Raw genomic sequence first — 25532 nt, forward strand, 5'->3', positions numbered from 1 at the left:
TTTCTTGCAGTTCTGCCACAGCTCTTTTATGAGGTCGAGGGGACTATTCAAACTGTCTGGCAAGTCATGCTTGTTTAACCTCCGACAATGTGAACCCAAAAACCTGCTCAGTGCAACGAGTCTATCACACCAGCACACCATGAGCAACCATCTTCTTATAATGCTACCACAGGTCCACTGTGACACACTGAACACCACAGGCATGCTGTGAGAATTTCCGTTGATACTTAGAGAGTAATTGGAACGGCCAATCATTCGTATCAACCAGAGTATATTTTACCAAATAAAATGTCTCATGTTAATGTTTATTGGCCAATAAAGTCCATAGGGCAGTGATCTTATTACTAGAGACCTTGTGAAACTGCCAGTCGAAAGCTTTTGGTTAGAGGCTTTGACTCTTGCACGGCTATTGTGGATCCATAAATCATGAAGCCTCAACCATCAACCATTAAATACAATAATATCCATCACCAATTGGTCGTAGTTTAAATCGGACAGAATGTGAATCTTGATATTAATATATAATGCATCTGGTGTTTTTATATTGTCAACAGTAATGGTGGAAAACAGTTGACTGGATATGTCTAATGCAAGATTGGATGAACACTCATAATGTATTTTCAGTGCGAACTGCAAAGTGATCGCTTTCATAGGGATGGGTAAGACGAACCTCCACCCTTTACCACTGCTGTAATATGGATTTTTAGCAATTACATTTCACCCATGTATGGGTTTCTATGCGCTCCAAACTTTTATCACCGAACAAAAAGGGGTGTCACATCTGAAATATTGGACAGTGAGAAGAGTTCAAGCTGAAGACGTATATCGGAACGTAGACGAAGAAGAACTGAAAGTGAGTCTTATTTATTTTTATTAACGGCAAATTTCTTGTGTCGATCATTTTCATCGAATTAATCTACTTGCCAAAAGCAACGACAGCATTTTATATAGTGTACCCTCTTGCAGGACGGTTTCAGTCAACAAGAGATACAAGTCAAGGAAACTTTCTTATTAACGATTATGTAAATATGGGATAACAGAGAGGAAGGGTTTGTTTTGAGAGGCCAATATCAGGACTGAAAACAGTACAGACTACCTTCAATACAGTCTTAATTTATGACTAGTTTATTTTAAGACAAATAGCACTAAGTGATTAGGTGAGTTTATAAATGTTATAATTGTGTATACATTATTTCATAAAGATAAGTGCTAGGACTTGTTTATCATAGATCAGCATTCGGTTAGGTTTATAGGCTGCCAAAGAATTTGATTCTGCTGCTGCAAAAATCTACTTATCCTGACAAAAACAAAAGATCAGAACCATTTTTAAATACTTTTTGTATATATTTAATGATCTGCAGACATAGACATGGGCTATTTTATATACCTGTTAAAATATAGTATTGTTGGTATTTTAGCCAAGCCTTACTAACCTGGCCATAACAACAAGAACTGCCAAAATATACTGTACTGTATGTACTGCCAAAGGAGTGGTATAAAGGTAGACCCTAAAATGTTACTTTATTGACCCATATTTCAAGAATTATTACAGTGAAGTCGGCAGAAATTTGATAAACTGTAAAAGGTGAAAAAATGTAATGGACCTGAGATCATCCTGTAATACTGACGTTAAAGATCTCAACTGTGTACCATATTTCAGTCACGAATGTGACCTTCCCAACTGGCTCCCCATGAATAACAAAAGGATTGAGCAGGAGACTATGATCAGTGTGCACTACAGGATGTGTGACACATTAAAGCCTTTTTTCACTGGCTTGTAGATGTTCAAGGTCAGATTTCCTTTTTCACATTTTTCAGTTTTCTTCTTATGGTCCTTAAAATTAAAGAGCCATGTAAAAAGCCTTACGGCCATTGTCTTGATATACAGCCCAATTTAATTCTAATTAAAGACCTCTCAGCACAGAAGATACTAAATAAATTATTTAACTAACTTTCGGATTAAAAGTACCAAACACTCTGGTACTTGACCTGAAGGTCTTGTGGGTTACAGTCAAAGTAGGTCTAAGTCATCACCAGTATCTTTCTATAAGCTTGGTTAAAACAAATTTTGCATCTCATATTAACTCCCTGGAGATGGTTCAATTTTAAATAAGTAAAACAAGTACACAATCGGTGCTTTTTCACCATCCAACACAAACAAATTCACATGATCGCTCAGGACAAGCTAAAGTTTACGTTCAGGGTTTTGCTGGTAGTTAACAACTAGGCACCTAACTGTGCAAAACATAATTTTTAAGAGTTGGTGGCATAAAAGAGATTTACAGATATGTGCGTTGGCTTAACAGTTTGATTCGAAGACATTCTGCTCCCGTCTATGTTTGGACCTGAGCAGTTAAATTGCTGGCACGGCCACTTGACTCCACAGGCAGTTGGGCAGTGTCAGCCACTAGGTGGGATTTCACATTCCCCATTTACTGTGTGTCCCAGTATGTCTCCAAGTGTCTGCACACGTCACGTAGGAGTCCAGGCATCCCCACTTTGACAGGCTGATGTCATACGGTAGCATAGATGACACATGAGTAGAGCATCCGAGGCAGGGGGTTCTCAACCCCCATTTTTAGTTTGGCTGGGTTCTCAGGGCCCCAGCAGTTACAAAATCGTCAAGTTGAGTCACATGACTTTGAGTATACTTGTGACCGTGTACGGAGCTCCAAGTGCTCTCCTAACATTGTAAAACAAAATGTAACAAATAAATACATAGATGTAAATTTACTGAATTTTTATTAATTGTTAAAATAAATCGTACACCAGCAACTTGTTAAAAAATCTTCAAAATTATCAGGAACTACAATTCAAGTGTAAACCTTTTTAATGCAGCAACAAATTGGTCAAAACTTAAACAAGAATTAAAATTCTAGTATGTAATGTATAGAGTATATAAACATAGAACTGAATTGAATAGATGCAGATATCAGTCAGTATTGGCCCAATATCCGAATAGCATTTTGTGCTATTGAACCTAACAATTAATTGATTAACTGAGAAAAATAATTGTTAATTGCAGCTCTATATACTGTATATTTGAAACATATTATTACATTAAAATGTGTTATATACCAATATACTTATTTCTAATTAAAAAAAATCCTTTTAATATATTTTTTTTATATTTTCTTACTGTAAAGCACAATAACTTTATTTAGAAAAATGCTATACAAATAAAGTGTATAGTAATAAGGGCTGACCAAAATGCTTTGAAGCTTCAACCGTTGCCATGGTACTCAAACTCCAAATCACTATTCGAATGCTTACTTTTAAAAAAAAAAAAAAATGTAATATATAACTATGTAATAATAGTGTATAAATATAAATCCCCAATTCCACCTCTGACCCCATGAAATAAGGAATAATCAAAATCATAATAATCAAAATGATTCATTATTCATATTCAACATGAATTATTATTAGTTTTTCTCAGACGGATATCGCTGTTTGGCACTGTGCCGGCTCTGAAACGGGGGAGATAGAGACAGACAGACAGAAGATCATGGCAGCCTGCCGCATCGCACTGCACCGCGAAGCTTCGAATACCTTCGAATATTTCTCACCGAAGCTTCGTAGCCCAAAAAATGGTATTTGGGACAGCACTAGTAATACAACAATATCTAATATTAAAAGATGATTGTGGGTTATGACCGAAAGATTAAGAAACACCCGTAGTAGGATATCAAATTTGACAAACATATTTGCTGCAGTTGAATAAAGCGTGTTTTTCCTTCGTGATTCATTCATCAACGCCCTTTAACTTTTGTTTAGAGCACCTGATCATTTAACATAATACTTTCTGGAGTACACGGTATAAAGCCAACAAAACTGGAAAACCAAAAATTCAAAGAATTACTTGTCTTGAACAGAGTGTATCACACAGATTTACAATTACGATTCAATGTTAGCTTTGTGATAATTGTAAACAATGAACATACTGTATATGCTTGGTTCTGAATGCTGACGAATGCGATGAAAACTGACGTCGCTACATACAATTGTGACAGTTTTTTCTTTGTGTTTCAGCCACAAAGTGATCAAAACTCTGAGTAGACAAACAACCACCGACGCTGCAATGACTTCAAAAACAAACCAGGACCCAAAAGCCTCAGGTAAGTTTGGAAAATGTGAGGCACATTTGTTTGTCGTACATGGAAATATGGAGTGGTTACCATGTTGTAGTAATAACTAATAATTTACACAAATTTAGCATAGACCTGACCAACAAAGTTGTGTACAGTATATTAAAAAGGGACATATTGTGAAAAACTCACTTTTTCAGTGCTTGTGCTCATACATTTGGGTATCTAGAGTGACTACCAACCCACAAACTGTGAAATATGACAACCCAGTCAGTTTTTTGTGGACTGCCTAGATCACAAGACCTCTAGCTCACCCGGTGGAGCATGCGCCCCATGTTGGCTTGGTACCAGTCCTGCGGCTGCGTGTCATCCCCTCTCTTTCCCCCCTTCCCTATCATTCTCCAGCTGCTCTAATAAAGGCAATAAAAACCCTAAAAAAATAAACTAAAAAAAAAAGATTTGGCTCACCTTCCTACTGTATGTCGCATCTGAGTATCTCCACCCACAGCTTGAGAACTACCTTCGCAAAGGTGCACCATATTTATCTCTCAAGCCAATCAGAGCAGACTGGGCTTTTTCGGGAGGGGGGCTTAAAGAGACAGACGCTAAAACGGAGTCCTTTAAAGGTGCTAATTGCGAGATAAGGAGCATTTCTATTCTCAACATGGCGATGACTGACGGTGGAAACAGCACTAGCAACAGTGCTAACAGAGCTAACAGTGTTAACCTGCAGGGGAACCAGAGGGTGGGTGCTACGTTTCCGCAACAGCTGTAACCGCCATATGAGTGCAGTGCAGAGCGGCGGCCGTGAGCTAGCCAGTGGTGCACGCTCACATGCATGAACATGCACTAAAAGGCACCCGCTGCCGGCCAGCTATGTCAACAAAGCACGGAGAAACTCAGATTACAACTCACACACACACACAGAGGGAGAGCAAATTCATTCCCTAATAAAATATATATGACATAAATGTACACAGAGGTTACACTTTTTATGCGATTGAATAGAATGAGCTTTTCTTTAGTTTGTCAAAGCCTTAAATGCAATAGTAACATATGACTGCAGAATAGGAAGAAAGAAAAAAAAAACAAAGAAAGAAAGAAGGAAAGTAACTACACTTGCATTTAAACTTCATTTGACATCAGAAATACCACTTCTTTAGTCCTTGAAATGGAGAGAAGTCAATCACAGATATATACGAAGGACAAGAAGTGTACCAATTTCATTTTATATCTCCAAGAAATACACTCCCAGAGTGTCTGAAACTATTCACACTCATTCTAGAGGCCTAGTATTGGTGGCTCAAAGTGGTTTATGAAAGGGATATCAGCCTTATACAGCCAACAAATTCTAACTGAAGGTGTCCTGAAGTCTGCTAGTGTCCAAATCTAACAGTTTCCTCCAGGAGTGATTGGTATGCAGAGGCAAACGACTGACTGCTGTCCTACCAGCCTTGGATTATGTGTGAATCAATGCTTGAGGAGCAAGAATCCTGCCTGCATTCAGATGATATACTGTAAGAGCGTAAACCAATCCCCTGAGAGATGACACATACAGTTTGATGAATATTCAATATATGCCCTCTAACTGGAGAAGGGCTGCTGTGGAAAAGTGATGAAGAATGGGTAACCTGAAAGTAACTTACATTGGAAGCAGTGAAATAATAAGTCAAACCTTGAGTTTACTGCATGTCGGTGCAAATGATGCAGGAGAGGACGATCTAGTTTCACTTCAAAGTTAATTTTGTCGCTGCATTCTGACATTGACAATGTAATTTAATTCATGTTATGCTGTTGAATAGAACAAGATGTGTTTTTTCATTGAATCAGTTTTTTTTCTTTCTGTGAGCATTATCACCCGCCTTCTTACAAGTGTTTAAATGTAAATTTGTGCAACTAAAGTAGATAGATGATGGTGAAGTAAATTTTAAAGATATGGGGGAGGTTTGCAAACAGAATGTATTTCCACTTCCAAAAGGTGTGTTTACTGTGGCTGACCATATTTGAACTGCCTGTATAGGAAATGGATATAACTAGTAAAATATCTACATTTGAAAATGAATGATGAAAACACGTTAAATGTTTCAAAAATTGTTAAATCACATTAAATCTGGTCAGCTACAAAGACTTACGGTAGAAACTCGATGACACAAAAGGCAAAAATACTTAATTTAAATGTAGGTATCGCAATTAAAACGTAATACAAATGAAATGTTTTATTAAGTTGTTCAAAGGTGCTGAATGAGAGATTGGGAGCATTTTTATTGCCGCCACACGGCTCTCAACATGGTGACAGCTGAGCCAGCGGCTAACAGCATTAACAGTGAAAACAACGGCAACACTGCTTACAGAGCTAACACTGTTTACCTGTGGGGGAACAAGAGGGTGGGTGCTACACTTACGATGCCGTCGGTTCGGACGCCGGGGCCGGCCCGGCTATGTAAACAAAACAAGGAGAAGCTTAGATTACAACACACACAGAGGGAGAGGGAGAGTAACTTCATTCTCTGCTCAGGACAACATCACTGCTCTATCTCTTTACATAGCAAATAGTTGTTAGCTGCTGTGTTAACGCTCTGGATATTGTATACAGCACCTTTAAGTGTGTAATTGCCACATTAAAAATGGCTCTTTACTGGCCACCGACTCAACAGCTTCTGCGACACCCATTTGAAAACAAAATTGTAGCCGGTGTTCTTAAAAAATAAATCTGAATGTGATTTTTGGTATAATATCTACATAGTTAACTCTGGCGCAGTTTAGAAACATAATGTATCCTAAGACCACAATGGTCCCGTATGGCTTAAGATCTGATTTTACTACAATAACTGAGGGACACATTTGATTCTGCATGCGGTAATTAGCTGTTTGGCTTATCTGTTTTATGCAGCAGTGAAGTTATGCTAAAGGTTCCCAGGGTGAATGAGGCAGCTCTGAGTCATTACAAGGTGTGATGCTGGTGCAGAGAAAGGAGTAACAGACGGTGGGTTGGAGTTTGTGATTTCAACAGCTGTTGGATGAACTTACGGTTGTGTGCTGAGTCATCCTACACTTGAAATCCTAGAGAAGAATAACGTCGGAAAAATGTGTCACCCATCTCTCTTTTGCTGTCTCCACCACCACAGGAGGGAACTGTTAAAGTGATAGTGCTGTTGACAGTGAAGCCCCTCCGCTTTGCCATCATTTATGTCATTTGTCATAAATAAAATGTACTTACTTATTTTCTAAAATAAAAATATCAGTTCATTGAAATTTATAGTAAAATAAATCAATGAGAAAATAACAATTTTAACTGGTTTTGATTGTTTTTACGACACATTTAGACAAAATAGATGTATAGCTTAATTTCAAATACATCTTAATCAGCAAGGTTCAAGAAATGTATGTCTTGCCATGATGTGACAGCTGTGTTGGCTGACAAAGTGAAAGGAAATACTGACCTCTGGTGAAATTCTAGCGTAACTACAACCAAAACCAAAAGTAAAAGCACCAGTAATGTGTGTAATGCCCATCTAAAGTGAACATGACTGTTTTCCATGGTTTCCATTTTTTCTTGTCTTAACAGTGGCCATCAAGAGAAGGTCCAGAGTTCCCGGGGTTATGATCACCGACTATATTGAGATAATGCCTCCAGGGAAGTCATCACCTGACTTCACCCGGAAACCCATAACTATGACTGCTCAAGAGGGTAAATAATAAAACCTGCAAAGTCAAACTTTAATTACTACATTATATCGACAACTGCATCACTGTTGTATGGTTCTCTGTGTTTTGATTTTTACAGGTAAAAAAGGATTATTTAAAGCTGTGGTTAGTGGAGAGCCGGCACCAGCTGTAACATGGGGACGTAATAAGGGCAAGGTTGATGACCCAGAGCAGTACAAGACCAGATACGATGAAAGAGCTAAAGAGCACATTCTTGAGGTGAGAAAACAGTATCTAAACAAAATGCTCCACATCTCACAAAACAAAAAATAATGTGTTTTCCTAATATATCAAAATCTGTTCTCCTGTACTAATAAATGAGTATTTTAATAAAATTGTTTAAAAGTAGGAGGTACACAATAAAGTTCAGTACTTCAATTTTTTCTCAAAGAACTTCACAGTACTGAATTAGAAGAGCTTCTTCATCATGTCAATGTGAGACAGATCCTAACATTCAGCACTAAAGATGTAATCTAACTATGATAATATTGCTTTATCAGATACTCAATGTAAAACCAGGTCAAGCTGACACCTACAAATGCTTTGCCACCAATGAGTATGGACAGGCTGCCTGCACTGTAACTCTCAATGTTATTGAAGGTAAAAGAGACATCATAACTATACCATATGTTCATTGTAAATTAATCAAATTAAAGAATAATGTACTGGAGCTTTGACTATTCAATAATCATTTCTTGTTTTGCTATTGTTTTCATGTTTTTTTTTCCAGCTGGCTTCAAAAAGAAAGCCCCGGAAGGTATGAAATTGACCACAGATCTATGAAGGAGTCGATGTTTTTTCTTTCTATCATTCATAAATATTTTTTTAGGATTACTAAATATTTCTTGATTGTGTTTTTTTTTTTTTTTTTCTTGAATTTGGATCTCAGCAGCATAATAATGTGCATTGAACATGGTAATAAAATACTGAGACCTATACTGTCATAAAAAGTCTCTGCAATTGCGGAGAAAGACCCTATGGATTCAAAGATTTACAAATAAATTTGATCCAGTGTGTTTTGTTTGTTGTTGGTTATAGAATCATATATAGAGTTTGAACAAATATGATAGAGGAATTATTAACCATTAAGAAAACCTGTATCTCATTTTTATTTTATTTTATTTTTTTCCAATTCACATCTCATTTTCGTTTAGCAAATGGAGCACCACCACAAGATTTCAGAAAAATGCTGAAGAAAACGTAAGTTCAAGTCAAAGTCAAAGTTTAAAGAAAAAAAAAAATAATAAGTACTGCCGTAGATCTCCAAAAACAATTTACTCTGTTCTTCTCTTTTCAGGGTTGTTGTTACCAGAAAAAAACAACTCCCACCAAGGAAAGAAGGAGAAATTGACCCTAAGCTCTTGGAACTGCTCATCTGTGCACCAAGGAAGGACTATGAAAAAATCTGTTTGGAGTTTGGTTTCACTGACTTTCGCTGTTTGCTGAAGAGGCTCAACCAGCTGAAAAAGGAAAGGGCAGACGAGCAGGCAAAGGTACTGTACCGTACGCAGTTTGGAACAACTGCACATGAATTCTCGATCATGTATTTTAAACTTGCAAAATGCTAGCAGGGTTTTAAACAAAGTCAAAAACTGATGTGCATTTTGAGTTGTGAAAATGTATAACATTTACTCAAAGTGTTTTAAAGCTGGAATAGAAAACCTGATGGCCCAATATCAGCTATAGGTTCTCAATCTTATTTCAGCCAAGGATCCCTTACAAGATAAAGAATATACCGGGGACCCCCTCATGTATGTCCCTTGGAATAATTTGGCGTAACCTATTTTTTACTCTACTATAGTCTTAGTTATGTGGAAAGATATTAGACATGTTCTCAACATATTTGCATATTGTAAGGGTTATAGATTTGTTGGATTAGAACCTAGTCTATGAATTTGTACACTGTAGATTTAAAAATTTAAATATTATATTATCTGAAAACTGGCCCTGACCCCCTGGCAGAGTGCCACGAACCCCTGGGGGTCCCCGGACCCCACTTTGAGAACCACTGAGCTGTAGTTTGCTTGTTTTTTTTGCTGAATTTAAAGAGTAACTCAATGCCAGTCTGTAAAGTAGTGTTTCACTGCTGTCTCGGGTTGAAAGTTTCAAGCCTGTTTCACCTCTGGGTGTGATCAGCACTAGTGGGTAGAGTAGCCAAAAACTGTACTCAAGTAAAAGTACTGTTAGTTTGCAAAAAAAAGTACACTACTAGAAGTAAAAGTACTCATCAAAATAATTACTTAAGAGTATAAAAGTATTTGCTGAAAAAGTTATAAGTGTTATATTTGATGTTGATATGACTAGAATTATTTCAACCACTGGTAGTCTTCCTCAGGTTAACTAGTGAACATACACCTGTATTTATTTGTGATGAAATGAAAAGTCATCATCTCCTGATTAGATAACCTGGCACATATACGCTACACCAGACAATATTCACAGTCTGTCTTCCTTAAGTGTGATCACAAAATATTATCACTACCAATAAGTAAAGATTAAAAAAAAAAAATTACATTCTTTGCTTGTCTACTATATTATAATTTGGCAAATAAATCAGCAAATCTCATATCAGAGGACTCATTTAGGCTGATTAGGAGATGATGTGCAATGTTTCATCACTAATTGCCTTTAAAATACAGGTGTGTTCACTTCTTCACTTTAACTTGAGGAAGACCATCTGTGGTTGAAACATTATTTCAGTCATATTCACATGAAATAACGGTTGTAAAAATTGCGGTTTGTCTTTTGATATTTCTTGTGCATAACTTGGTCTCTACTTTTCTGTCTGTCTTCATCAAGCTACACCAATGAGCATGACTAGTTAAATGCACTCTGTTAGCTTGAGTATTTACATTACAAAAGAAAGCAGTAGTAGTAGTTTTAAAGCATGATATACTGTGTGTATATGTTATTAAAGTTATTGGCATTAACACAACAGACACACTTAATGCAGCTCACTTTCTGCACGGTTCTCTGATGTAGGCCTACTGACTTCAGACCAGCAGCTGCGTTCACAATTGGAGTCCGCTGCACTGTGTGCTGTTAATTCGTCAGTAAATATTAGCTGCTAGTGCTATTTGAAAGCCATAACTTTAACGTTACTCCTGCTGTAACTTCAGACATGCTGCTTTGAACGGAGTCACGTAGAGGCTTGACAGCGATAGGATAAAAGAGCACCAGCAGACCACCTGCCCCTTAACGGATCATGAATGCATTAAATAATAAATAAAAGTAGCGAAATGAATGTATCCAAATGTAACGGAGTAAAAGTAATGATTTTTCTCTAAAAATCTAATTAAGTAAGAGTAAAAAGTATGCTGCATTTAAACTACTCTGACAGGTACAAGTTACTTGAGTACATGTGTCAGTGTAAATGTAACTTGATACTACCCACCTCTTGCGGTCAGAAGTGTGTTGCACCTTTAACCACAACCAATAATGATGTCACAGGGTCCTGGAGTACACTCGTACATCACTGCAGCAAGGTGAAATGTTAAACCAATGGATGTCTGAAAAAAGACATCTTAAGGGGGTGTTAAGTGACTCTTTAAAAACATGTCTCATGAGAAAGGATTTTTTCAAGTATACGTCTTTTCCAAGTATTGATGTTATGCCTGAGGCTAAACCAGCCTAGTGCATCTTAACAAGTACACATCCTGTTCAAGGCCGCTTGAGTTTAAAAATGTCATGGCTTCAGCACTGAAATTTAGAGCAACATTTACAGATACACAGGACATTTTGACTTTCTTTTGCAGGTTGTAGAGCAAGTGGGAAAAGTGAAACAAATAGAAGTAACACCCAATGGGAGAGCTGAATTTAGCGTTGACATGAAACTTCTGGATCCAAACAGTGCAGTTGACTTATACAAGGTGAGTTAATATGTATTCCAAGATAAACTATCTAAAACCAATCCCTGTTCAAATGAAAAGGAAATCAAAAAACCTAACCTAACCACTTTTCTCTAAACAGGATGGGACAATGGTTCCATATGGTGATGATGAAAATTCAAAGCACAGCCTGAAGAAAACAGGGACAAATTATGTCTTCAGCATCAAAGATCCTCAGCCAGAGGATGCTGGATTTTACCAAGTTGACGTTGCAGAGGCAAATGTCCTTGCAACTGACTTTCAAGGTGAGGTGTAACTATTGCAACTGTAATAAGACAGGATGATTGTACTAGTAGTTGGCGAGACAATTCAAGGAACATTTAGGAAAAGAGAACTCAGTCAGCTAATCCACACATCCGCCCTTCCTCCTCTCTCAGTGCCTGCTGTCGACTTCAAATCCAAGATTAAGGATGTGAAGGCCTTTGAAAGTGAGGACGCCATCTTTCAGTGTGTCTTGTCAACACCCCTCAACAGAATTACCTGGTCAAACCAGAATTCATCACTTGAACATGGGGACAAATATGAGATCACTGTCTCAGAGGACAAGCTAATTCACACACTGAGAGTTAAAGACTGTAAAATGGCAGATACTGGAGCGTATTATGCCATTGCTGGGATAACTTCCAGCAGTGCCTCTCTCAAAGTGGAAGGTGGGACATCTTTTCTTTTTTAATATTGATATATACATTAATAAAATAATCTGATCTTGATAGAGTGATACCCAGATAAGCACTCCTTGAATCTTTGCTCATTTAAATGTAAGACAAGTAAATGATTTTATCTCCTTTCTTCTATGTGTTTGTCGTAATTCAGCTGATCCAAATGGTAAAGGACGCAAAGACACCCAAAATGGGGATCAAGATGACCTGAATAAACTAGCATTGGAACATCAGGCCAAGCTACAAAAAGAGAAAGATGACTTAGAGGCAGCCAGACGAGCACAGGCTGAAAAGGACGGTGCAGGGGATGGAGGAGGCGGTTCTGGAGACGGTTCTGGAGACGGTTCTGGAGACGGTTCTGGTGGAAAGACTGATGGAGATGAGGGTGATGGAGATGGCACGAATAATAATCTCCTGACAGATGGAGATGATGCAGATGATAAGAAAAAGAAGCGAGTACGAACTGGCCCTTTGGTTCCTGACACTGTTATAGGTAAAATCCTTGCATTGAGTGAAGACTGAATAATGTGTCACTGCAGAGCATCGATTTATATAATGCCATATATTTAGTTTCAGTTGTCATGATGTGTCTCTGCTACTGCATACTGTCAGCTTTGCTATCGGGGTCTGTGTTTATCAAGTGTCTCAGAATTACACCTAGGTATTGCTGTGGAGGTTTGACTAGAAATAAGGTTGGTCCCAACCTACAGCAAAATATGAGAGATAGTTACAGTAGGAAACGTTCTACTCACGAGAACAAAGTGGGTAAAGGAAGAACAAAAAATGTAAAGTATGGACCGATGTGATGTGTAAGAAAATTCTTCAAACTGTTCTTTGTGGAGTGGGCATAAGTCAGATCTATGAAGTTAAAAAAAAATTTAATTACTATGCTTACAATAGGTCTTACCATTTTGGGCTGGAAATCAGTAGCCAAACATCTGGCATTTAAATTCTGGATTACAGTGGAAACCACTTACAATGAACACAGTTATAGTGATCAACCGCTTATATGGATCAAAAAGCTCGGGACAGAATCATTCCTATACAAACGCTGTTTAAATAATTTGCTTTTGGTCATCCAGTAGTCCACTTACAGTGTTCATTTTGAGTGTTTTCATACATGACAACAGATGAAAAAACATTTAAAAACTATGCAAGACTAACGTTAATTTAATTTTTGATTCGTTTTTTACTTTACTCCCTTGATACTTTGCCTCGCGGACCGTTTCCTCTCCAGATAGATACATGTGGCTGATGCTGCGTGCACATTGGTATCATGACAGGAAAAAGAAAGTAATTATCTCTGAATAAAAAAGAATGCCAGGTCATGTCTGGCTCTGCGGCACACATGCATACCGACACATGTCTCCTCCATGCCACTACCGGGTGAGCGAGCGAGGAGCTCCAGCAAAGGGCCACCATTCTGCATGCGCGCTCGCGCTGCAGAGCAGGCAAAAAACGGCATTCCTCAGGCGAATGGCAGAAGGCGGAAGGATTGTCAGCAAGCCAGTAAATAGCGAAGGAGTTCGTTTCATAAATATACAAATGTCAATTAAATGATAATCTGCATGAGAATTGATGCAAAACACCAAAAATGTGGTTATAATAATCATCCGCTTATAGTGATTAATTTGACCGGAACAGACATGATCACTACAAGCAGTTTCCACTGTATAATCAAAATAACTTTTGTATTTTCCAATAACACATAACTCAATGTAACAAGAAGTTCAGTGACAGAAAATTAACTGTTACTAGTCATCAGACAAACCATTAACTGTAAAACCGTAAAACATGTATGGCCTTTGTAATATGATTATTAATATTTCGGGTAACTGCTAAATTGAATTATTATAAAAGAGTTTTATGATCTACTTTATGACACATCTTCTGCAGTGCTGCATGTTGACCACTAGAGAGAGACATACTGTAAACAAGAAAACTAACAGTTTTAAGGCCTGACAGGACTCTACCTGTGTTTGCTCAGCTTTCCCTATACTATTTATTTGTATGGAATGGATCACTAAAATGGTCAATTATAATACAATATTATATTAATCAGAGGTTACATATAGCCAATGCAAAACAATGCACACTGTCATTTTGATCATTTCTAAATTTGTACTTTGTTCTTACCGTTGCAGATGTTGGTGTTAAGTTTGTCTGTGGGCTGTCAGATACTGTTGCTAATGTTGGTGAACCGGCAGAGCTGTCTTGCAAATTAAGCAGTGACACATCTGAGGGACGTTGGTATAAAAATGGGAAGCTGGTAAGTCAACTATTATAGGAGAATTATGAGTATATAGGACTACTGCCATGCATATCGCTGTTTCCTAGCTTGCAATAAGATCCATCTAGTCAAAAATGTTATAATGCATTGCATACCTTAATTTATCTAAATATATTTTTATCTGACAAGCTAACCAATGAGGATGGGGTAACAATTATCAAAGATGGAGCCTGTCACAGGTTGATAATTGACTGCTGTAAAAAAGACGATACAGCTGTGTACAGCTTTGAAGCTGATGGCCGGAAATCAGAAGCAACACTTAATATTGAAGGTCAGAATAAAAATTAATAACATGGGTTTGGCATCAATTGATACATTATCACACGGGTTAAAAGGGTTTAGGTATTTGACAAAAACTTTTTTCTCTAACATTGAAGATCCACCAAAAATCGATGCTGATGCGCTAGGAAAATTCTCAAAGCCAGTCATTATAAAGGCAGGTGAAACTGCAGAATGGAAGCTGCCGTTCTCAGGTGGAGAACCGATGAATATACAGTGGTACAAGGACGATGACGAGCTTTTGCCCGCTCTCAATGTGAGGATTGAAACATCAGCTACTGAGAGCAAACTACGCCTTCTTAAGTGTCAAAGGAAAGATTGTGGAGAGGTCAAAATCAAAATCAAAAATCAATTTGGTACAATGGAGGCAATTTCCAAACTTATCGTACTGGGTGAGTTGACAATAAGAGACTTAAAGTTTGCCATGTGTTACACATTGTCCTGTAAGTATAAATGCTTTTTGATGTTAATTTAACTTATTTTCATTTCATCTACAGACAAACCCACACCACCACAAGGACCCGTGGACATTATGGAAATGGCTGTAACATCTGTCGAGTTCAAGTGGAAACCACCAAAAGACAGTGGTGGATGCCCGGTCACAAACTATATCATAGCACGCCAGCAAGTTGGGCGCAATAAATGGTCAGATCTCGGTGAGATCCCTGGCAGCGACCCAAGTTACAAGGATTCAGATGTGGACCCTGGCAGGAGATACAGCTACCGGATCAAAGCCAAGAACGCAGAAGGCATCAGTGATTACCTGCAGACAGAGGACATACCAGCTGGTGTGTTACGTAAGTCTACAGCTGGAGCCTAATTTAGGCGTTATAAGGGACATTTTTGCTGCAGTCTGATGTAAACCTCTTTTGGAAGCAGGTAAAATAACATTGGAGTGAAACAAGCAAATGAAAGATTACATTTATTTTATCTATTTTAAGGAAATATTTCAGCATTATTCTGATACTCAAACATTTTCATATGGATATTTGAGTATTTAAAAGAGGAGGATTATTATTATTGTAGATGGTCATTTTTGATACTTCCACTAAGAGTTGCCAGAAATCAGAAATTTTCATATCACACACCGCAGGGCATTAATCAATTCTGCCTGGCCTGATATCGAACTTTTCCCACAATGTATCACAGACATATTTTTGCATTAATTAGAGGAAAACATGACATCATCAAACTCCTTTGGTGAAGGTAATAAAAATTTAAATTCCTAACTCTGAGAACACACACACAGCGTGGTGCAGTGTGAGTCCATCAAAATTAAAACGCATGCTTCAGCTCCCTTGCTGGTTTCAGCTATCTATCACATTTTATTTGGTGAATAAAGCATTGTATACTGGAGTTGACATGTTTTAATTTTGGAATCAGAATCAGAATCAGAATCAGAAAGGTGTTTATTGCCAGGTGTAAGGGGTATACACGAGGAATTTTCTTTGGCTTTTTGGTGCGAGACAAACAGTATAATAACAAAGAATAGATAAAACGTTAGAATAAAATAAGAATAAAAATGTACAATTTACAAAATGAGCTATAAAAATTAACATGGTATAAACAGATAGTGCAAATATTGTCGGTGTGCAAACAAAACAATCAGGTATCAGAGGGAGAGAGAGGGAGAGAGAGGGATACTGTAGGGGGTGGTATTGAGAGTGTATGAGAGAGGGGGAGAGTCAGTGTCGGGGTAGGGGGGTAGGGAGGGGGGCCGTAGTGTGTGTGTGAGGGGGAGACAGTCACAGGGGGGCGGATGGGCTGTTGCAGAGCCCTACTGCCATGGGGAAAAAACTGTTTTTGTGGCGTGAGGTTTTGGTCCTGATGGACCTTAACCTCCTGCCAGATGGTAAAGTCTGAAAAAGATGGTGTCCAGGATGGGAGGGGTCGGCCACAATCTTCCCTGCCCTCCTTAAGGTCCTGGAGGTGTACAGCTCCTGGAGGGAGGGAAGGTTGCAGCCAATCGCCCTCTCTGCAGCACGGATGACCCGCTGCAGCCTGGCCTTGTCCTTGGCGGTGGCAGCGGCAAACCAGACGGTGATGGAGGAGGTGAGGATGGACTCGATGATGGCCGAGTAAAAGTGCACCATTATGGTCTGTGGCAGGTTGAATTTCTTCAACTGCCTCAGGAAGTACATCCTCTGCTGGGCCTTACTGGTGAGGGAGCTAATGTTTAGCTCCCACTTGAGGTCCTGGGCGATGGTCGTGCCCAGGAAACGGAACGACTCCACCGTGTTAACTGGGGAGCCGCGCAGGATGAGGGGGGGGAGCGGGGCTGAGTTCCTCCTGAAGTCCACTGCCATCTCCACTGTCTTCAGAGCGTTCAGCTCCATGTGGTTCTGGCTGCACCAGGATGCCAGATGGTCAACCTCCCATCTGTAGGCAGACTCGTCACCCTCGGAGATGAGGCCGATGAGGGTGGTGTCGTCTGCAAACTTAAGGAGCCTGACAGATTGGTGTCTGGAGGTGCAGCCGTTGGTGTACAGGGAGAAGAGCAGTGGGGAGAGAACGCAGCCTTGGGGGGCACCGGTGCTGATGGTCTGGGTGTCGGAGACTTGCTTCCCCAGCCTTACGTGCTGACTCCTGTCTGTTAGAAAGTCTGTGATCCACCTGCAGGTGGAGTCAGGCACGCTCAGCAGGGAAAGCTTGTCCTGTAGCAGAGTTGGGCTGATGGTGTTGAATGCAGAGCTGAAGTCCACAAACAGGATCCTGGCATAGGAGCCAGGGGAGTCCAGGTGCTGGAGAATGTAATGAAGGGCTACATTTACTGCGTCGTCTACAGACCTGTTGGCTCTGTAGGCGAACTGCAGTGGGTCCAGCAGGGGGTTGGTGATAGTCTTTAGGTGGTGGAGCACAAGGCGTTCAAAGGTCTTCATTATAACAGAGGTCAGGGCGACGGGTCTGTAGTCCTGAAGACCTGTGATCCTTGGCTTCTTGGGGACCGGGATGATGGTGGAGGCTTTGAAGCAGGCCGGCACCCTGCAGTTTTCCAGGGAGATGTTGAAAATCCCTGTAAACACTGGTGACAACTGGTCTGCACAGTGTTTCAGGGTTGCAGGTGAGACAGCGTCTGGGCCGGCTGCCTTGCGGGGGTTTTGTCCTTTGAAGAGCCTGTTGACCTCCCCCTCTTTGATGGACAGAGGTGTGAAGGGGGGGAGGGGTGTGCACAGGCTCGGTGCTTGTGGAGAAAGCTGGGGGGTGCTGGTGTTAACAGTGTTAACTGCTGATGGCTGATGGCTGGGGGGAGAGGAGATGTAGTCAGGACTGGCACTTTGTCTGTCGAATCTGCAGTAGAACTCATTCAGCTCATTTGCCAGTCGGAGGTCATTCGTGGAGTGGGACGGTTTGGGCTTATAGTTTGTGATCTGCCTCAGCCCTTTCCAGACTGAGGCAGAGTCACTGGCTGAGAACTGCTCTTGTAGTTTCTCTGAATACTGCCGTTTGGCCTCCCTCACCGCCTTGCCAAACGCGTATTTAGCCTCTTTAAAGCCCTCCCTGTCACCACTCCTAAATGCCTCTTCCTTAACCAAACGAAGCTGTTTGAGTTTGGCTGTGAACCAGGGCTTCTCGTTGTTATAGTGAACCCTGGTACGCGTCGGTATACAGCTGTCCTCAAGTAATACAAATAACAATAGAGCAAAATAACATAACAACACATAATGTCATGTTTCCCCCACAGGTTATCCTGGATCCCCAACATCACCAAAAGTGGTCAGTGCCTTTAAAGACTGCATCAATCTGGCATGGTGTCCTCCATGTGACACTGGAGGAACCAAAATAGTGGGATACAATTTGGAAAAGAACAAGAAAGGCACTAATTACTGGAGCCTTGTAAACCAAGGAGGGCCTATTACAGGTATCCAACTCGCTGCAGGAATATAAAGAATAACCGAGTGCGAAAATGAATGTTATGCATACACCTTCATAAATCAACATTTGTAGTGATTTGATAACCATCTTTCTTTTTCCACAGATACAAAGTATGCAGTCAAAGATGTTTTTGAAGGGGCAGCATATCAATTCAGGGTGTCTGCTATCAACCTATCTGGTGCTGGAGATCCTAGTTTACCATGTGACACAGTAATCGCAAGAGATCCAATGAGTAAGCCCGTCACACTGAATTCTAATATTCTGCTGCGGATGTGTTCACTGAGAATTATGCAAGTCATGCTTCATGGTGAACCGACATGCTGTTCAACATAATGCCGTCTGTAGCTCTTTGGTTAATATGAAAGCACGGCAATGTTGAGCCAATAACCTCTCATTACTGTAATTTCAGAACCCCCAGGCAAAGTCACAGACCTGAAGGTAACATCCTCCGATTACACCTCATTTTCACTGGCTTGGACTAAGCCTAAAGAAATGAAAGGGGTAGAGGATGAAGCCCAAGGCTACTACGTGGAGATCAGACCAATAGAAAACCTTGAATGGACCCGTTGTAATGCCATCCCAATTACTCTAACTTCCTACACCGTGCTTGGCTTGAAGGCAATGGCTAGCTACTGGGTGAGAGTAATTGCCACCAATTATGGAGGTGATGGAGAACCTCAAGGCTTTGACAATTACATCATTGCCATGCCTCCTCCTGGTAAGAACATTTGAAATTTAAATCAAGAACTTGACAGTTTCTATGGTCTTCTATATTATTTCTAGAAATGTCCTGGTAAAGTTATGTTAAATAACTGCATAAAGTCACAGCAAATGTGTAGTTTTTCATCAATAATACATCTGCACAGTGCACCCTTTGCCTAAAAATAACCCTACAGCTGTCAAAAGTACTGCATAGCTCTGCACCAAGAAACTTTCTATAGTGTCTGTATAGTGTCTTACAATATTTTGTTTCATATTCGTGGATATTTGAGTGAAAGGGTGGAATTGTTGTGACATGACAGTTAAAACATGATTTTGGACAGCCCAGCACAAACAAAAATACTGAAGTTGAAATACAGCTGTCAACCAACTCTAGCAATTTAAAGGCATCATGCATATCACTGATACAGGCGATTTGTGTTGAAATGTACATATTGAAACTGCTGGCTTCTACCATAAACAAAGGATCGGAAATGGACCTGGATTTATACAGATAGTGATCAACTTTTAAAGGTGTCTTTATCCCAATCCTGTACTGTATATCTCCTCAACACATTCCCATCTATGTCTACAGGAATAGAAAAGAAAACAAGAAAGGCTTTGATTTCTTAGTTTATACAATACAGTATTAAAAGAAATCAGATAATGCAAATATTATTTTAAGAATAATGAAAATCTACCAGTTTGCTAAATTGTATAATTGCAAGAATCTAATCCTTTTATTCTACATTTTCCCCTCACAGTCAAGCCAAAGTTTAATGATCGCAAAATGAAAACCTTCGTGGTGGTAAGATCTGGAAACACAGTCCGTCTGAACATCAACTTTGAGGTATTGTGCCAGAAGTTTTCCTCCTAATGAGTTAATTCGAAAATGCATTTTATTTAACAAATGAATGTGATATTTGTCTTATTGCCTACAGGCTTCCCCTCTGCCACAAATCTTGTGGTCAAAGGACGGTACTCCAGTGCCCAAACATGTAAATATTACAAACTCTGATAAAGGCTCTCAACTGTTAATCCCCACATCTGAGCGGTCCGACAGTGGCATCTACACCATTACTGTCAAGAACATTGTCGGTCACGTGAGCTTCAATGTTGAAATCAGAGTTACAGGTGAATCTCAGAGTGCATGGCCATGAACTGAGAAACTGAGCTGGATACTGTATATGGCAAATACTGTTTCTTTCATAGAAAGATACACTTTTGTAACGCAGACCTCTGTGCCTCTAATAGATGATCCCAAGCCTCCAGGTCCAGTGGAGCTGGATCAGAACATCCCTGGAACAGTGACTCTGTCCTGGACTCCCTCTCCAGATGAGAAGAGGGATGACAGACTACACTACATGGTATCCAAACGGGACTCCTTCAAACGCACTTGGAGGACAGCAGCAGACAACCTCTTCAACAATAAGTTCACAGTTATCAATATTGTACCCGGACGGGAGTATAACTTCAGGGTGTTTGCCAAAAATGACATGGGTCCGTCACCACCTTCTGAATCTCCTGTGTTTAGAACCATTAAGCAAAAAGGTTTGTGATAAAGACATCTATATCATTTCTCACTTTCCTGTACACACTGAATCATTGTTCCTATGCTGAAGTACTGATTTACATTCCTGCAAAAGCTGCCTCAGAAGTACCACTTCTATTCTCAAATTTAAAACCACTGCTCACCGAAACAAATCTCAGGACTGTTTACCTAAAGTGATCCCTCAGGTAAATACCTTCCTTGGGAAGACTGACACCTTGTAAATGAAATTAGTTACAGGAGATTTAAAAATTTGAATGTCTCGCCCCACTGGCTGATTATTTTAAACTTTTAACTTCTTTGTGAATTCAACCACTTAGTCAGAACCAGTATTGCTGTAATAATACTTGCAGAAAGCCAAAGTAAAACCAAAACTACTGGGCCAGGGGACTCGCAAGAGAGTTAAAAAAAAAGAGTGAGGAGTAAACTGAATACCACGCGTAAACTCGATAACACGCCCCATTAAAACTTTTTAGAGTCCTTAAGTGAAAACGGCCCTTCCTCTATCTCTCTCTCTCTCTCTCTCCCTCTCTCCCCTCACACCGACACTCGCTAACATTAAGCACACAACCTGGTGGAAACCCTGAAGAGAGTATGGGTAGATGTGATAGATAAGGGAGAAACAGTTGACGTATACTGTAGTACTCACACTGCCACATTGGCAAAATTTCAGGGACCTGGCGTATTTTGAAATCCAACATACTGTAATTAATAATTTCTTTACTGTGTTAAAATTTAAAAAGGGTTCAGATTCTTAAAGCAAGTGCTTTGGTAGATACTTATTTCTCTTAGAACATGGATGTTTTCAGAAAGAGAGAAAAAAGAGACACTGAACAAGAGATTGCTTTGAGTTACAGGAGTTCAAGGACCAGCGGCTAGCATTGATGTGATGACAGGATGTTATTGATTTCTATGTTAAATTAGGGGAAATTATCTTACAAGGCCACTCATTAAAGTGTAGTTTTAACTCTTTATAATTCTGTAAAACCCTGAACTTTATGCATTTCTTTGTTTCAGGAAACTTCAAAGTAAACATGCCAGAGACAAAATCCTTCGACTTCCAGTCACCTCCGTCATTTATCGTTCCCCTGAAAAGGCGCACATCTCCACAGGGTTACGAGTGCTACATGAGCTGTGCAGTTAAGGGTGATCCAGCTCCACGTGTGACATGGTACCGCAACAACATCAGCCTGAACACAAACACCAACTACCACATCACCAATGTGTGTGGAGTCTGCTCCTTGCTCATACTAAGGGTGGCACCCAGAGACGACGGGGAATACAAAGTCGTCATTGAGAACAAACTGGGGACAGCTGAGTCCTCAATGACACTGAATGTCAGAGGTATTAACACTTGTACCTCGTTTAAGAATTATACATTTTTCCACAAAGAGACTGAAATATTTGAGTGTAAAGTATGTAAATAAATTAGACTGAGAGTATCAATATGTTCCTTTACAGAGTGAAGAAGAGCTGCAGCTGCTGGACAGAAGCTGAAGCAACAGATGTCTTACTATGCTTTAAATCAATTACCCTAAATTAAGTGACAACTCATGCTCATTTTAAGTTACTTAATTTCCCGCTAGTGTGATGCACCGCTATATAAACACTTAACAACTTTAGAAAGCTCCAGAAAACATGAATTGTGTTTTGGGAAAATGATATATGCTATACTATTAAACTTAAGAGATACAGTATTTCCCCATCCTGCTTTTATTTACTGAAGATGAGGTCAAAGCAAAACGACAATTTTTGTTTAAATTTTTTTGGAGTTCCACTGCTCACTTCAGGGTTAACCCTGGGTTTTCAGTCCTACGAGTCGACTATGGTTCACTTCTTACAAGGGTAGATCGCCATGATAACTTATGCTGAACACCTAACCTGCTCCGCAGCAGGTTATGTTCGAGATGAGAGATCAACTAGTATAAAAGTGACGCTTACTGACCAATCAGAGCTTGGTGTGCTGATTGTAAAATAATATTACACGAATACGAAGAAGTTTAAGTCAAAATCCAGACTACAAACTGACAAATGCAGGAAGGAGAGCTGGCTGTATGCTGTGGGTGTTTACTAGGTTTTTAATACTTATTTTTTTTACTTGCTCTCAAGTTCGTTTCACACCGCAGGAGTCGAGGACGCAGCTGAAAGAAGGCTGAAATAGTCACACGCCACATCATTATCAAAGGCCGTAATGTAGGCAATAATGTAGGATATCTGTACATTCGTTCTATTTTGAAAGCCATTTATAATATCACTTCCCCATCGCATCTATCTGACTTTTGAGTATTTCGTTAAATTAGTAATAAATTAATTAATTAAAGTCTGTTAATTTACGCATTCACACATCGACAGTTTTTTTCTTTTACCAGCTGTCCTTCAACTGCAACTATGTTACTTTTATTCTGGATTATGTGTTTAACTTCTTAGTATTTGTCTAATATTATAGTTCGCTCTTGGTTTGTAAAATATGCCGCTCTGCTGACAGTAGACTTGTCCATGTTTGCAATTGGTCATCTGCTGCAAAAAACGCCCCTTTCATGTGGAGCGCTCATAGCCAGATTGAGAAACCCTGGGTTGATTTATAGAGTTGTTAACGACCGTCGTGGGACCGTTTAGCGGGATCGTGGTTGTTGGGGTTAGTTAAACCAGATAACGAGAAGAGACCCTGGGTATGCTGAACTCGCTTCGTAGTACAGACCTCTGACCTATTTCCCCCTTGATGGGTGTATTGCTCAGGACACAAGGGAGTGCCGTGTCGAATGTGGTGCAATTTGGCCAGATGATGGCGCTATAACAATGAACTTTTCCTTTTGGCCTGTAACTTTTTAACTGTAAGTCTCAGAAATAAAAATCTTTTTCTCCCTGGATTTTGTGACAAATCTATTTATATAAGCCACACCCATTTGCATCTAGATTTTTTTGCTGCTACTCCTACTAATTTTTAGCAATCGGCACCAAATTTGGTACAGAACATCTCTGGACCAAGTCGGATATAGTTACTTTTCTGATTTTTGATATTCCATACTGTTTTGCTATAGCTGGCCCTCAAAGTTGACTCAAATGCTGTGGGCAGGGTCTATACAAAAAATGCCATTTCTCCTGAATGCTTAGTGCTATTGTGACCACATTTGGTAGACATGAGTAGATATGATGTTCAAGTGACAAATTTGGTGCCATTTGGCAAATAGGTGGCGCTGTAGCATCATCATCTAACTATGAATGAATGAATGTCTGTGTATGTATGACTGTTCTTCGCATATCTCAAGAACCGTTCATCCAATCAACTTCACACTTGGGGTTACAAGCAGCCATACCGCGGTTCTCGCTTCTGCAAGCAGAACTGAGGGCCGAGCAATCGGCCCGTTCTGGACGGGCACGCACTCCGAACGGGCACTGCACTAGTGATTTTAAATTATATGAAACAAACCAACTTAAAACACTTCTATCATTATTTATTTGCCTTGCCCTTAAGCAGAGGTATAGTCACTAAACACACTAAACACACTAAATACTGAGGATTTTTGGACTACTAGCAGGTGGGGCAATGTTTTGTTTGTATCTCATGCATGAATGTACACACATGTAACACACCAGCGCTTTTAGCAGCTTAACGTTGTACTAGATTAAAGGTGAAGTAGGCGAAATTGGAGCAAATATGATTAAAAAAAAGTTATTTTTATAAAACGGTCGCTATATCCTGACAGTAGCAGCACATGAAACAGGTAACCTGAAAAAAAAACATGTGCCTCTATGTCGTCCGGTGCTCCTAACTACATCTGCAAGATTTCACAGACCGGAGGAAACAACCAATCAGAGCTGACCTGGGATCTGCTGTCCAGTTGCTAACTGGCAGCGCTGATCAAATATGAACCAATATTATGTTACGTTAATGCCTATTTCTCGCCTCAAATGTTTTCAGAAGCATCTTATAGTGTACTGTTTAGCTGTTAAATGAGAAAGTTTTTGACCCGGCAGCCATGTTGACATTTCTTGGGGAATACCAAGCAAGTGGTATCTAAAAGTGAGGAGAGTGTAACCAAATGAAGCCTCTCCCGTGTGCCAAGCGTGTTGGAGAGCTACAGTGGTCGACGCGAATGTCCCTCTCTAGAGCCATTTGGAGAAGAGCCAGTGCTTAGAGTGTGTGTACGTGGGAAGTGAGTGGTGAAGCAAGAGTGAGAGAGCGGCGGCGACGAGAGCGAGTAATGTTATCAGCTCTGGCTCCAGCAGGAAAAGTTAACAGAGTGTGGTTTGTCCGTTCTGGGCTAGTGTTGAAACATGGCGGTGCAACATGGCGGACTCCATGGAGAGGTGACCTGCTCCCTATGTAGATATAAATGACTCGAAACGATTCAGGTGATTATACACTAAAGAGAACATACTTTTTCATTTTATATTCCATTTCTGATAATATATCCCCCTAATTGTTACACACTGATCCTTTAAGTGATTACATTTTTTTTTTAAAAAGAAGAAAAAACTTGATCTTTCTTTCTTTGTCTTTCA

The 25532-nt window shown here is 39.7% G+C and overlaps 1 protein-coding gene and 1 long non-coding RNA gene across 2 annotated transcripts; both read left to right on the forward strand.

Annotated features, from left to right (window-relative positions):
- Window positions 1-3347: 3347 nt before the first annotated feature.
- On the forward strand, window positions 3348-4538 carry LOC141777466 (uncharacterized). The gene is made up of 3 exons (XR_012595904.1): window positions 3348-3593; window positions 4033-4118; window positions 4318-4538. It is a non-coding gene; the product is annotated as an uncharacterized LOC141777466 (long non-coding RNA).
- A 2338-nt stretch (window positions 4539-6876) lies between these two features.
- On the forward strand, window positions 6877-23878 carry LOC141776901 (immunoglobulin-like and fibronectin type III domain-containing protein 1). Its single transcript, XM_074650749.1, has 23 exons — window positions 6877-6884; window positions 7607-7776; window positions 7873-8012; window positions 8294-8393; window positions 8524-8550; window positions 8957-8993; window positions 9091-9286; window positions 11549-11662; window positions 11763-11925; window positions 12058-12330; window positions 12494-12832; window positions 14484-14608; window positions 14759-14900; window positions 15007-15300; window positions 15406-15705; window positions 18591-18767; window positions 18885-19013; window positions 19191-19499; window positions 20245-20330; window positions 20422-20614; window positions 20735-21031; window positions 22047-22373; window positions 22491-23878. Exons 1-23 carry the CDS (start codon window positions 6877-6879, stop codon window positions 22493-22495), a joined length of 3951 nt encoding a protein of 1316 aa, XP_074506850.1. The 3' UTR covers window positions 22496-23878.
- Window positions 23879-25532: the final 1654 nt, after the last annotated feature.

Source organism: Sebastes fasciatus, chromosome 1 (genome assembly GCF_043250625.1).
Source record: "Sebastes fasciatus isolate fSebFas1 chromosome 1, fSebFas1.pri, whole genome shotgun sequence".
Classification (NCBI taxonomy): Eukaryota; Metazoa; Chordata; class Actinopteri; order Perciformes; family Sebastidae; genus Sebastes; species Sebastes fasciatus.